The sequence below is a fragment of the Biomphalaria glabrata genome, chromosome 9, assembly GCF_947242115.1.
Source record: "Biomphalaria glabrata chromosome 9, xgBioGlab47.1, whole genome shotgun sequence".
NCBI classification, from domain to species: Eukaryota; Metazoa; Mollusca; class Gastropoda; family Planorbidae; genus Biomphalaria; species Biomphalaria glabrata.
In genome coordinates, this window is record NC_074719.1 from 18,867,115 (window position 1) to 18,882,718 (window position 15,604).

Sequence of the window (15,604 nt, forward strand, 5' to 3'; positions counted from 1 at the left end):
ATTTCTATTAATGGATACTTTAAAAATCTAACGAAATAGAGAATTTTTTCGATTATGAACATAATCATATGTCACTGATACTGTACTGGAATTGATCACACGAGTACTAGGTAATTGTAGGTTAGCTTTCACTTAAACAGCACATGTATAATCCTGTTACCATTTACCAGAACACGAGCAACACACAAACTGATATACGCACTTACTCGCACATTTTACCCGAGACGCTCATCTCAAAGTGTCACAGATGCGAAGAATTGTGAAAGTTTCCCGCAAAACAACTCCCCACCCTCCTGCTCCACAACCTGATCACTGTCTCCAGTCACCATGAAACACCTGTTACACCTGCACCAGGTGAGTGAGCAAGAGATTAAAACAAAATTGAAATAGAGGGGGTGGGGAAGTGAGGCTAACTTGATTGTAATTTGGGTGAGTAACTACAAGCACATTGCATACAGGTATTTACACAGCCTCACAACGCAGCAATGGCATACCAACATTAATATAGAAACAATTTTATAACGATGAAATATCACCAACAAAAAAAAAAAAGAATTAAGTCTTGTGCAACGATTAAACATTTTTACAATGTACAATTTTGATAAAAAGGTTTGCCTACAAGACACATAAATCGAGTAGCGGATTATCCATAAGTTATAAGGAGTGTGTGTGAGGGGGGAGGGATAAACTGGTTTAATTGGACAGATGTTCTCACACTGTTGCTTATACACTACAAACTTGGCTAGACTAGGACATAAAATTCCCCCCCCCCCCAAGCAGCACGTGGACTGGGGGAGAGATCTAAACTCCCCCCTCTGCGTTTTGTGCTTCAGAATGTCCTCCTATTGGTGGTCACAGCGTACTTTTTGTTTTATATAGCACATGTCAACAAGAAAAACATACACAAATCTTTCAAATACAAAGTTTACACGATCATTTGACAGATCTTTATGGAGACTGCTTGCCGCCCAATGCTCCGAACGGTGCGGGAGGATCTAAGTCAAAGTCTAAGTCAAAGTCTAAGTCAAAGTCAAAGTCTAAGTTAAAGTCAAAGTCAAAGTCTAAGTTAAAGTCAAAGTCTAAGTCAAAGTCTAAGGCGCATAAAAAGCAGCACGGAAACCTTCTCTCAGATGCCATTTTTCTCGAACCCAAACCAGAAGAGCTAGGACCAGAGTGCAAGAGTCAAACAAAATATTATTTGATTAAGTTGTTGTTTTTTTTCAATTTGCATAAGAAAACTAGCTCTACATTTATTGTTTAATTATTTTTTTTTTACAATAGCACATTCTTTTTTCATACAATGAATTGTAACAAAAGCCTTTTATTCATCTACAGTATTCGCTCATCAACCTTTCAGTTTTCATAAGTACGCCTAATTATAAGTTGTACAGAAAGCATAAAAAAAAAAAACAACAAACAAATACTTAAATGAGAATTTCACGTTTTTGTTTTTATTCATCTGTAAATCTTTTCATTATAAAGAAATACTTTGGCGTAAAAAAATTTCGATACCTGCGTGAATAAATGATAGCCAAACAATAAACTAACTGAGTGTTCATTTGTTTAGCAGATTCTATAACGTGTTTACTGACACATCCAATTTCTCTGATCCATCTTTAAAAAATATGAAGATGTGGCCTTTTGTATTTGTTATCTACCTTGTTTCACGGCCCTACTGGCTGATTGAAGAAGAAACTATTTATAATGTTCATCTAACGTCCATGTTTAGTAAATGAAAGTATTTGCTTTAGAGTGGTTCTAAATGATTTGTTCATTGTCACATAAATGAGGAAATTAGAGCTGCAGTTGATACAAACAGCCAGCTGGGTGCTAAGCTCCACTAGCGCCCCTGTATCTGACTCCCAGTTGTTTCTGTTCAAGATGATGCTGGGCAGACTGCTGGCGGTGACGATGACCGCATAGACGACACACATAGAAAACAGTGTGATAGTTGTTTGCGAGACGGATTCTTTCTGTCGATGATCAATTTTTACAGCGCCATTGCTGGTCATTGGGAATTTTATATTTTTCTCATTTTGGTGTTCAGGTGTAGAGGGCTTTTCACAGTTGTATTTTGTGTTTGGAGTCTGTTGATATGTTATGTGCTCATTCTTTGGATATATGTCTAGAGTAGCATTCTTACCTGCACATTGGACGTAATTACTAAAATAAACTATTGTCGTATAATTTTTAAGATGTCTTCGTTGATTTTTTATACTTTGTATTTTAACTCCGATGGCAACGCAAAAAGCAGTGACAACTATAACAGGAATGGGTCCACTTATCATAAAGAAGAAGCCAGAAATGACCTTATAGACATTAGCATGGTTTAACATTAGGTCTGACCTCATAATATAACCTACGCTCGTGTTGGACACGGGGTTGAGAAGATAATCAAACCTCATCAGCATGAAGAAGTAGATATTGGCTGGTATCCAGGAGACGAACAAAACAGACACGGCCAATCTGGCCCGCCTGCACGTGATGAGACTCTTCAAATGGAGAGGAAAATAAACAGCGACGAAACGTTCAACAGCGACAAATGTCGGGATGATCATAGACATGTACTTGCCGTTCAGCTCCATTCCAATCTGAACTATGAACACGACATAAAGAGTCAAAGACTCCGCCCGGGTGTAAAAGAATCCAAATTTATCTGCAAGCAAAAGTATTCGAGGGATATTGTTGACTCCAACGAGAAAGAGCGTATCAGCAATAGCTAACGCAAGGATAAATATATTGTAGCTCTTTCGGAAACCGTGGCGTATCAGAACACTAAGTGTCATGGCGTTTCCGATGATTCCAAAAAGGGAGATGACTGGGATAGAGAGGTAGCTGAAAACGAAGATAAAAATCTTAACGTTGGCATCTGAGCTGACATAACGCAGGTAGTAGAAATATTTTGGGTCCAAGGGCAACAAGCCAGAGGTCTGATTTAATATGTCTAACTCATCCATTCCGTGAATCTTTAAGTAAGTTGTATGTAGACCTAAAGAAGAGATAAAAGAGAAAACTTCATGTGTTATTTACATTCATGCTAAACAAGACTTTTATAGAAGCCAAACATATTATTTAAATCTGAGTCTTGTACAAGCTTGTACGGTCGAGACACTAGCTGTAGTGTAGATACATTTTCTCAAATTGAAATATTTATAACCGAACATTTCAACTATATAGAAATTATTTCTGTAAATGATTTTAATTGTTAATTGGAATAATAGCCAGTAACATTGACACAAATAGATTACAAGATTTAAAGAAATTACATGTTACAATTAAGCACAAAGTGTAAGTCTAATCAAAAATTAATCAGTCAAATATAACTATAAATAGCTTTATTTTTAGTTTAAAGAATATAGTAAATGTGATACACTGTTATTTGAAAGCTATATGATATTTTTTGGTTTATATATATATTTTCACTTTTAGCAATGCACTTTTTAACATAGGGAGATACGATGGCTGAGTAGTAAAGCGCTTGGCTTCCGATCCGGGGGGTCGAATCCTGGTGAAGACTGTGATATTTGATTCGTGGAACTTTAGGGCGCCTCTGAATTCACCCAGCTCTAATGGTGGGGAAAATGTAAAGGTCATCTGTTTCTTTGGCCAACGAGCAGAGTATCTTTTTGTGTGTCCAGCAGTACGACCAACCGGCTTGACTTTCCCCAACTAAACTCAGGTACCCAGTAGAGGTGGGTGAATTCAGAGGCACCCCGAAAATACATAAATTTCAAAATCCCAGTCTTCACCGAGATTCGAACCCAGGACCCCAGGTTTTGGAAGCAAGTGCTTAACCACTCAGCCCCCCCCCATATGTAACAAAAGAGTGAATCAATGTGTTTACAATTTTTCGTGAATATTGCCATTTAATATTAGTCTGTTTGATTTCTGGTTATAAGAATCGAAATATATTTATTGAAAGAATTTGCATTCTGAATACTCCAGTTGTGTATATTAGCATCAACAGTAACATAGCTAGTAGTCCAAGTCTAATAGTTTGTGTTTTTTTTAATAGTGGCTATTTATAATTTCTATAACAGAAAAAAATCATCCTATTTATAATATCTCTGAATCATGAGTGAATCATGAACGTTATGTAACAGTTTTTTTTTTCATGCGCAAAAGAGATTCACGGAGCATAATTATGACAATCACCATAACTTTTTGTTAATTCTTCATATTATCTCCCTTTAATCTCAACTTTTTTTGGTTGCTGTAGAATTTTTAGGAATCATTGAACACTATGTCTCGATTATACCAAAGAATTTTACAGACTTTTTACAGACAGAGCCTAATTTAAAATAGGGCAGGCTGGCTACTTTCCTGGGGACTACACAAGAGAGGGTGCCTACATAACAGAGATAATATCAGATATCTAAATTTCAACGAGTCAGAAATTTTAATGTATTTTAACGGTTGTCAACACTGATGTGGTTAAGAAATGCCCGCTGGTAGCGTGCTCGTAATATATAAATGCAGCTCCGGATTTACGTCAGTGCGTCATCCAAGGGCAGTTTAAGTCATTGATTAACATGCATGACTAGATTAACTAGAGACATTTGTAGGAGGTGGCAACCTACTTTTTTTGACATAACGTCAATATTTAATAAAATAAGATAAGACACAAACAGAGTAATTGTAAATTGAATATCATTTTTCTTCTTTAATTTTTGTGTGTGGATAATAAGCCAATATGATTGTTTTATAAAGAAATTTTGGCTGTTTAATAAAACAACAACAAAAAAACATTATAAAACAAATATGAAGCATTCTTTGTTTAAGTCGCAAATAAAAGATTGTTAAACTAAGCCTAGAGATTGGAGGATTGATGAGACGTCCAGAAAATAAGTCGGTGGAAAAACTAGCTCAGAAGTAGAGAAACGAACCCGTTTAACGGCGCGTAAATGAAAAAAGGTAAACTTCCAATATCCCATTCATTAATCTATGTTTCTGATCCAATAGTTTCAGGACGATCTCATTTCGTTTTAGTACATTTTCCTTAATGTGGCCCGCGACATGAGTGTCGGAAATTAAAATGGCCCGCAGGCCGAATTAGGTTGGACATCACTGTTGTATACTTTTTAGATGTACATATTAAAACATAGTAAGTGGATTTTTATTGCCACTTTAGAAAAAGAGAGGGACCTCCACAACATTTTTGTCCCAGGGTCCCATTGACTTAAAACCGGCCCCGATCGCCGAAGTGTCAATGTTAGTTTCAAAGTATTAAGTTTACAGCTACGAGAAACAAATCAAAGACGTTTGGCTCGAGTCTAAACCAAGCTACTTCTTCTTATTTAATACAGACGTTACTTCAAAAAAGAAGATGATTACGTCCTACGCGTCATGCATTGGTTCATACTGAACAATAAGCACTATGATATGATTCCTTACAAGATTACCTGTCTACGTATAAATACTTACTTCTAGATCTTATGTTTTTCCCCCTAATTCCAAGGTGAAATGAAAATTTCAATGACATTTTTTGTTTACTTCCGAACATTCCTTTTGTGTACCAACATATTTTGTTTGTTTGTTTCAATGTATCCAACAAATGTTTCTGGTACTCACATCTAGACACAATGTCCATAAAAGTTGTTTAACGTGAAGCCTCCAAACCCGTTCTCGTGGCTATGGCTGCAATACCATAATCACCAAACTCTGAGCAATCGATTTTAGTTTCCATTAAATATGACTTTGTAGTAATGCCTTATCTCCCTTTAGTCCACATTTCCCCGTAGAACAGGCATGTCAAACTCATTAAGGTGTATGGGCCACATAAAAACGTTTTATGACCTGAGGGGCCCCAGTCAAAAATTAGTTGCAAAACAGCCTACTAGTTTTATGTTAATTAGAAACAATACAATAGAATACTAGCTAGCTTAATTTGTAATACAATACAGTAATTAAAAATTACTATGACTACGCATTATTTTCTCTGTCCTGATGCTTGACATCTTTTCTGGGATACAAGTTTATTAATGTCACGTTGAAGTTTGTTTGCCACTGACACTTTCATCACTGATGACAAATTTTGATCAGATAATCTCGAACGGTGAGGTGATTTTGTAGCTTTCATTATTCAAAAGAACTGCTCATAACTGCTTGCAAACATAGCTTGAATTCTGGCTGCAAATTTCCGCAATTCAACATATCGTTCAGGTAAATAACTGTAACATTTTTGCAAAACCACTTTTATATACTTCGATCTCAACAAAGAATCTGACAGCTATTCTACCAGCTCTAGTTGCACATTACCAGCAGCATTTTCAGAAGCAAATGAAAATGGAGATCTAGCTCGCATGAAACGAAGTCACGAAAACGGTCATTGAAAGCATCTTCACCAAATGTTGTAGCCGTATTAAATCTTTTTAGTTCCTGACACGTTGAGAAGTGATTTTGCTTGAAAGCACTTCACATCATCACACGCAGTTGCAACTAATTTGTCTTTACTTTGAAGTTTCAAATTCAAGTCTTGCAGGTGACCAGTGAGATCAACTGCAAATGCCAAATTCTGAACCCATTCGTCAGTATGGAAATGTTCAACAGGTTCACCTTTCATGTTCAGAAACAATACAATTTCTTCACGCAGTACAAAAACTCTCTTCAATACTTTATGACATGAGAGCCAGTGAACTAATGTGTAGTAGGGAACACAATCAAAGAAAATAATTAATTATCAGAAACATTGAAAATTGGCAATGATTTAAAGGAGCGACTGAAACCGGTCTTATGACATGTTGGAACTGTAATTGCTTTGCACAGAATGTTTCTTGGTGAATGTTGCACTGAAAAATGAGCAAATTTAAAATTAGCATCAGTCTCTCTTATTTTTGCAAGTAACTTTGCATCAAAACCATTTCATTTCATGGTTGGTGCGCCATAAATTTTACTGCAATATCACCTCCTGTAATATCTCAAAAACATCCTCGCTTGTTGTGGTGTTATGTATAGAACAAGTAGCTCATTATGTATCACAAAATTCCTGTCACAGTCCCTTATGAATATAGCCAACTGTGATACACCCGTTACATCAGTGGACTCATCGAGAGCCAATGAAAATAAGTCAAAATCAACTATTTTGTTTAATTGTTTAATTGTTCACGCAATCTGACTGACATGTCATTTATTCTATCTGCCACAGTGTTCGTAGTTAACGCTATTTCTTTGAATGCTTTCGCCTTTTCTTGACAAATTACTTCGGCTTTAACGACACACGCCTTCATAAAATCACCTTCACTAAATATTTTCTAATGCTTGCAATTAAGTTTAACAAAATGTAGCTGGCTTTCACTGCAGACTCACTCTCGTTGTTCAGTTTAACAAATACTACCTTATAGTTGTAGTAGCTTGTCATCTCTTATTTTCTAGCGTAAGAGTTTAATATAATTTTGATAATTTTTGAAGTAGCCAAGCGGTCCGCATGCAAAGTGGTCGCGGGCCGCATGCGGCCCCCGAACACCGTGTTTGACATGCCTGACGTAGAATATGTACATTACCACAATGCTAAATTTTACACACACACATATTCTGAAATTTGTGTTTCATCACGGCAGTCGTATTTTTTGCTATTAAAGCTATTCAAGGAGAGTTATATCCCTGTAGCTAGCGATTGAATGGCCCATCAACACACAGACTACAATACAAAACATTAGTCATTGCATTGATTGTGTACCTTGTTCCGCGCAAATGTTCTCCCAAGTGTTGGTCTGGTATTTTAATCCCAGATATCTTATCTTATATAATACAGACGTTACTTCAAAAACGTAGATGATTACGTCCTACGCGTCATGCAGATATAGATCTAAAAGCTTTTACAACTATTATTAAAACAATTACTTTCAAGATTTGGAATTTAAATAATAAAAGTTTAAGCTCTTTGAAGACTACATGAGATGACATAGACAACAATTAAACATGTTTATAGTAAACATTTTACCCCAGTAAAACCAAATATTCTAAATGACACTACACAATTTAGGCGGTGTAATTATACCAGTGACATATCAGCGAAATATTACATTGTAATTAACTCAAGAATAAATAGAGCGCAACTAGAATTTTCCATTCTTTGGTAAAAAATATATCAAGCATCCTGAAATTATGCCTTTTTTTGTGTGTAGAGTTGTATAGATTGCATGCATTATAATTACGCTAAGTACAGTCAAGATTAAAGGTCAATTTAAATAGAGGGGTTTAACGCAGAATTCACAAAAAATATACCTTATTTTGTGGGATAAGAAAGTCACTATTTCAATGCTTAATGATTGCTGTTACACAAACATGTTGTTCTCTTTATATCACATCAAGATCAAATTAATCATTGGCCAATTCTTGAAGTCGACATTTTGCCAGTTCTTTTTGATTTGACAAACATTTATTTTATAGTTTAATATTGTAGTGCTTGTTAATTAGAGACTTATACTTACTCTACCCAGTAATTAGATTTCCAGGCTGATTCAGACAGCTCACCCCCTTCTCTAACGACACTAGGGAAGAAGGAGCATGTGTTAGACATTGGCCTATCCTATGAAATAAGAAATGTTTCTCTGTGTCTTTAGGGGCATTTTATTAGGTTCTGTTTTTCAATTAGTTACTCATGGTTTAGTATTTTATGAACTAGTGCTACTTTACTGTTTAGTCTTCTGTCCTGAAGTGTCTCTACGTTTAACGATTGTACTCATGGTGTTACTCTAGTCAAATGTGAATATTCTTTTTCTTGTTACGATTACGACTCTATTTCATGTCTGTTCTAGCTTCTAAATGTTTTCACGAGGAGCTCTAAATATAGGATGCATATTCTAATATTAGTTTAACGTACGCTAAATAGAATTTTAAATATAATGGGATTGCTTTGTAAAAAAAAAAAGATATGAGTAAACCCTAAAGCTTTGCTTGATTTTATAATCATTCCATCAGTTTGAAGATGCGTCATAGCGTTTTATTTATTTTAACACCCAGGAAGGTCTTGAGCGCTGCTCCTGATTCGTTTTAAGTCATTGTGCTCTAGTCGTATCAGAGTGGAAGTAAGATGTCTTCGAGTCCAATAAAGATGTCTTTGAGTCCTACTAAAATGTCTTTGAGTCCTAGTAAGATGTCTTCGAGTCCAATAAAGATGTCTTTGAGTCCAAATAAGATGTCTTTTAGTCCAATAAACATGTCTTTGAGTCCAAATAAGATGTCTTTTAGTCCAATAAACATGTCTTTGAGTCCAAATAAGATGTCTTTAGTCCAAAATAAGATGTCTTTGAGTCCAAATAAGATTTGCTCGTCGAATTTTGAAGTCATTCTTACATTTCCTTTACGAAGTTAAAAAAAAATCCTCAGCATTATTTGGTAAATATCTTAAAATTTCAAATTTTAACATCCTTAATAAAAACGGACTTTTAATATTATTTACTTAACAATAAAATACATATTTTAAATAATGTACTTAATGTAATTGAAACTTATATTTCATTTTTAAGGCTTACCATGCATGGCTATGAATAGTTTTCATTCAACTTCTGTTAAGTTGAACACTTTATAATGAACATTCTTTTACAGATATTAATCAACATCTTTTGTATACATGAACGTTGTTGAATCATGGTTGAATCAAGTTAGCAAACAAATACATGGTATTTTAAATGGAACAACAAGTCACACAATTTATTAAGTTCATTAACGAAATGATTTGGCGTAATTAATATTGTTTCGTAAGTAAAAAATGATAAAATTCTAAAACAATACGTTAAAAAAATATTTTCTGAAATGATGTTCTAATAATTTTCTTGTTTGCTGAAGCCTGGCCTGCATTAGACTAAGTGATTTAACAATAGCACTCCCATTGTTTCTCCGTTTCGTCACAGGCTGATAATGATAACAGTCAACACAGCGATGACAAAGTCAATAACCATTATTAAATCAAGCAGTAAGAACACGGCAAACTTTGGGCTCTACGGTTCTCAAAGTTCATTGTATGACGCAATGACATTGGGATACCGGACAAAAAAAATCCCAATTGAAATGTGTTAGTCAGAGATAAGTGGCTTGAACTATTAAACACTATCAATACGGGGGCACAAGATACTTAAGAGCATCAGCTTACAAAGGGAGGTTCATATCTACTGATTACACAATTTATAGATCAATCTGAAATTCCATGTGCTTGGACCAATCACACTCTTCTCTTAGAAGAATTTCTTCTTCTCTGTGTATCTCACGCACACACTCTCTCACTCTCTCTGAAGTACAATATACATCTGTTTATATATATATACTTTAAAGTGTAATTTTAAGTCTACCCCTACCTGCCTTCTGAAAAAAAAAAGATTGCACGATAGACTTAAAAAGAAAAAAGAGAGAAACATGGGAAAAATAGGAAAGAAGAGAATGTGTCATTCCTTTAGACCAAACTATCTAACCATTTTATCACAATATGTTTTTATGATTTCAGTCATTTATCACTTAGAATCTCAACAGATCAAGAGACGAACGGAGGTTTTATCATGTTATTATGTGAAAAGTGCATCGCTTTTTGTTGTCAACACCAATAATAATGGCATAAAAACACGAAAAACACGAGAAATGGATACATCGTTAGAAAATCTTCATGGCTTCTTTAAAGTAGTTTATTTTAAACTAGTCGACCGGCGGCGTAGCAACCTAATGCAACCTAAGCAACCGCAGTGGGCCCTGCACTTTCATAGGACCCGCGCTAATTCTAGGTGTAAATTATTAAATTTTATAACTTATAACAGATTTCCCGCGGCCTCCTGATTTACCAGGAGCTCCTGGAAATCTCCTGAAATTGCAAAATATACGAAAAAGTCCTGGAAATCTCCAGAAATTAATAAAATCTTTTGAAAACTCATACAAATCTCCAGAAATATATAGACAAAAATTGTTATTTTGGTTGTCATTCAATATGGAAAACGCAAATCCTACGCGCGATAAAAAAAAACACAGAATTATCAGGTAGTTGTGGAATCTGGTTAAAGAAGCTGCTTGCGCCTCAAACTAAGGAAGAATTACTTAAGGTAAACAATTCTCTTAGATAGATTGAAACATTTGGTAATTCTTGCTATTGAGCGTGATCTATGTAGTGACGGGTGAATACAGTGTAGATTACTTGTTCTCTTTCCATTATTTCTTGGTCACAATGGTTAAGTCCGGCCCTGCTATTTATATATAGTTAGTCCATCTGGTTCGATGATGACCACTTTGTCATCCAGGGGGCTGAGGGCTTTGCTTTAGGGTTTTATGCCTACTCATGTGGCTGGTGAGATCTATGTGAGCCTGGAATGTTCGGCTGCACACTGGGCAGATTATTCCAGCTGGAGCTAGTGTCGTTGGCCTTGCTTTTCTTCTCTAGCGTTTTTCTTCTGCCAGCGTTGTTCTCTTTTCCTCAGCAACCTGTGCGTCAGTTTTCACAGCGCGACGCCATGATGCTTTGTCATGTGCCTCTGTCTCCCACGTGGCTGGGTCTATGCTGAACGCCTTCAAAGAAGCTTTGAGGGTGTCCCTGAAGCGCTTTCTTTGACCACCTTGCGAGCGCTTTCCTTCGCTTTGTTGGCCATACAAGAGTCGTTTAGGGATGCGGTGGTCTTCCATTCTGCAGACGTGTCCTGCCCATCGCAGCTGGGACTGCATCAGGATTGTGTGGATGCTTTGCAGACCCGCTCTTCGAAGGACTTCAGTATCTAGTATTTTGTCTTGCCATTTGCCATTCAGTATTTTTCTTAGACATGTCATGTGGAAGTGGTTCAGTTTCTTTGCATGTTTTCTGTACACTATCCACGTTTCTGTAGCATAACTTTGTACAAAACTTTGTGAGCCTTTTTTGATATCCAACCAGTCCTGGCAAACACACTAACCAGTTAGATCCCTCTAATTCTAAACATCTTGGTGCAAATGCGTTTATGATGGTTTCTCCTCCAGCCTTTAGAAGCTCATCAGGAATGTTGTTAACTCCGGCTGATTGTCCCCTTTTGTGTGCTTTCACCGCAACAAAAATATTGAGGCAGGGGCGAAGCTAGGAATTTTCCATCGTTTGGGGGCATGGGGGGGGGGGGTTTGAACTCTTTGGGTGCTACTGCATTTTGCGTAAAATTTAATTTTTAATGTAAAAAACACTCATTTGGGGGTCTTCTCAAGTGGGGGCCTTGGGGGATTTTCAAATTCTCCCCCCTCCTCCCCCACCCTAGCTACGCCACTGAATTGGGGACTGGTTTAAAAACAACTGTTGGAGTAAGACACGGCTGCTTTCTTTCAATTTCTTCCTTGAAAGGGTAATGTAGAAAACGTTCGGTTTCTATGAAGTTTTTGTTAGCAGTGGAGGTAGTAAAATTACTAACTTAGGTTTTGCGGACGACATAGAGGTTCTAGCAGGGACAGAAAAAGAATTAGCTAACTTAATGATGCGCATAGGCAAGACTTCCGCAGCATATGATATGCAAATCAATGCCAAAAAAAAACTCACACTCATAGCCATATGTTATTATGCACAATAGCCAACTGGACTTTAAAAGGGACATCAGCATTGGTGTCGAACAGCTGACAAGTGTCAGTAGCTTTAAATATATTGGAGCTATTGTCTCAGATGAGGGAATCAAACCTGAATATCCGGCCAGAATTGCACAGTCCACAACAGCTATTGCGAAAACTCAAAACAATCTGGATAGACAAAGGCATAACCACTAAAAATCTAACTAAAATCAGATTGCGCTCCCTGGTCACGTCCAGATGCTTGCGAATCTTGGACGCTGACTGCAGATCTCGAGAAGAAGATTCTAGCAATGAAACTAAGATGCTACAGAAAGATCCTAGGTATCATTAACAACAGTGGCTCCCAAACTTTTTTGTCTCGTAGACCCCTTGTCATGTTTTCTGGTTTTAGGTAGACCCCCCCTGCTTAACTTGTATTTTTTTTTAGCAAATTTATCAGCTCCATATTTTAAAAACTAATTTCTAACTCTATTTAGTCTAGAGTGAAAAGTAATTTAAAGCTACATTTTAAGTTATAGATCTAGAGATCTATCTTTTTCTATTGATAAAATTCAAATTTAAACCAATTAAAATAACAATTAATATGTATTACTGAAATCATCAAACACACTGGAAATTATTTTTTTTGCTGGCCTCTCTTCTGTTGCTACCGATACTATGTTTCATATAAGAATTTGTTGTTCTATCTATACAATTGTCCTTCAAACATTAAATAGTAATAAATTAATCTATTAAATAGCCTTAGATATTATTGTACAAGTTTTTGAAAAGAGCAGCTTCTATTGTATTTCTTGATCTTTTATGTGTGGCTCAAATATTGAGTTCGCGGACTGTTTTCACTAAAAGGGGCAAAGGCGAGTAACTGTCGCCTAAACCAGTCAGCTTCGAACAGGAGCGGTTCAATAGACTTGCTACCCACCTAGGAGAATTGTGAATTAAACTCTGAATTAAAACCTCTGCTGCCTTGCTGCTATATCCAATCACAGAAAAGGTTTAGGGCAGTGATGCCCAAAATACGGCCCGCGGGCCAGATCCGGCCCGCGATGCGGTTCCATCCGGCCCGCCGAAATGTCGGCACAGAGTGTAGAAAATCAGCTACCCTCCCCCCCCTCCTAAAGAAAAGGTTGAAAAAAGTCTCTTTACCTACGTTAGTGCCTTCAATTTTTCTCCCTTTGATTGGTGCCATGACTAACATTTGTGCGTTTATGAGATTGGACTTTTAATGTTGAATGTAGGTTTTTACTTTTTTGGCAGAGCATAATAATAAGCCAATATATTTGAGTTGTAAATAAAGTGTGGCTGTTTAAAACAAAAAGAAGCGCCATTATAAAACAAATTTGACGTCATTTGAATAAAAAGATTGTTAAACTACGTCTAGAGATTGGAAGATTAATGTTAATATTTTCCCAAAAGAGTCAAGAATATGAGTCGTTGGTAAAGCTAGCTACACTGTTGCTCATATTTTTAGTAGAGAAATGAAGCTGTTTTCTGACGCATGAAAAAAAAAGATACTATCCCATTAATGAATGTAAGTGCTAGATCCACGGGCTTCTAATGAAATAGTTTCAGGTCAATTTCATTTCGTTTTTGTACCTTTCCTTTACCTGGCCCGCGACATCAGTGTCGGAAATTAAAATGGCCCGTAGGTCGATTTATGTTGGGCATCACTGGTTTAGGGAATCAACCCTGAGGAAAAATCATAAGCCGCCAACCCCTAGGCAGTTTGCAGCACACAGCGCTATTATCTGTTTGAGTTGATCCCAGACTGTATATGGCATCTACAAAAAATTACACAAGAAGCTTTTATAAATAATGCCATCGATGTGTCCTTGAACTGTATTGTTGCTTAAAGAAATTATTTTCGTAATATCAGATGTAGTTCTGTGTAAAACAGGTTTAAACTAATTTCAAGGGCGGGTGAAATCCATGTTTTCATATTTGGCTATAAGTAAAACCACTTAATTCTTTATATGATGTTGAAGAGAGATTTTGTGGGTCTATTCTGAACTTTATCTTTGAGTGTTCGAAAATTTTTCAAATCTTTATTCTCATGATGGTCTTGTTTCAAATGATCCTCCAGCGTAATTAGTTTTATACCGTCATATATAGTCACTTAGACAACCGTTTGTTTGACAATTGTTTGACAAGGAAGCAATAAATTCCAATTTTCAATAATCAACACTGTACACTCTACATTTCTTTTTGTTAAACCAAAGTTACATGTAGACAAAATTAAGCTAGTTAAATAAGTATTGAAATGAAATGCAACACTTTTAGCAGAATAAATATTTAAAGGATTAACTAAGGTACAAATCGTATTTTAATGTATGAAATAATTACATTAGTGGGATGTGAACATTAAAGTCACAACCTGTGAAATCCATTATTGTAGACCCCTGTGGACATCTGATAGACCCCCAATTTGAAATTCTTTGTAGACTCATGGGGGTCTATATAGACCACTTTGGGAATCACTGATTTATAAAGATCGATGGGAAGACAACATATAAGAATGAACAGGCATGTTTTGAAGGAAATTCTTTCCATGGCTAAAGACAGAGAGGAATGGAGAAAGACGGTCAACAGATCTTGTGTGGTGCCCCATCGGTTTAACAGAGTATGGGATAGGGAAAGGTGAATTATATGATCAACAATAACTACAGCAAAAACACACACACACACACAAAGTCAAAAGTTTGTGGATATAATCATTTTACTGTAGCAAATATGCAACATTAAACAACTATTTTGAAATGAATGTCTCAACTCGGAAATGTTATAATCTATTTTACTGTTTGGTGACATCTTCAAGTGACTATGTTGCTACATTTAGGCCGTCTCGTTATTAATATGCAATACAAAAATTAAAAACATCCTATTTTGTCAGTTAATATTTCGACCATTAAAAAAAAAAAGAAAATGAAAATATTCATTGTTGTTTTACTTGTGTAACTCTGCATTGAAGATGCAACCGTATCACATATCTGTTGCTTGAACCAATGAATCATGCTACATGCTACATATATAAAGGCAACACTAGGTAGCATATTTTTAAAGAGAGAAAACGGTGAATCAAATATAGAAAAACATCCAAAATATAGTTTAAAATTCTAAG

At 36.0% G+C, this 15,604-nt stretch overlaps 1 protein-coding gene across 1 annotated transcript in view; it reads right to left on the reverse strand.

Moving 5' to 3' along the window:
- Positions 1 to 1,479: 1,479 nt before the first annotated feature.
- The window catches only part of LOC106065184 (uncharacterized), a 32,744-nt gene continuing 18,619 nt past the window's right edge, over positions 1,480 to 15,604 (reverse strand). The window contains exon 2 of the mRNA XM_056041091.1: positions 1,480 to 2,989. Coding sequence (XP_055897066.1) covers positions 2,950 to 2,989 — 40 coding nt within the window. The 3' untranslated portion in view covers positions 1,480 to 2,949. The remainder of the gene's footprint in view (positions 2,990 to 15,604) is intronic.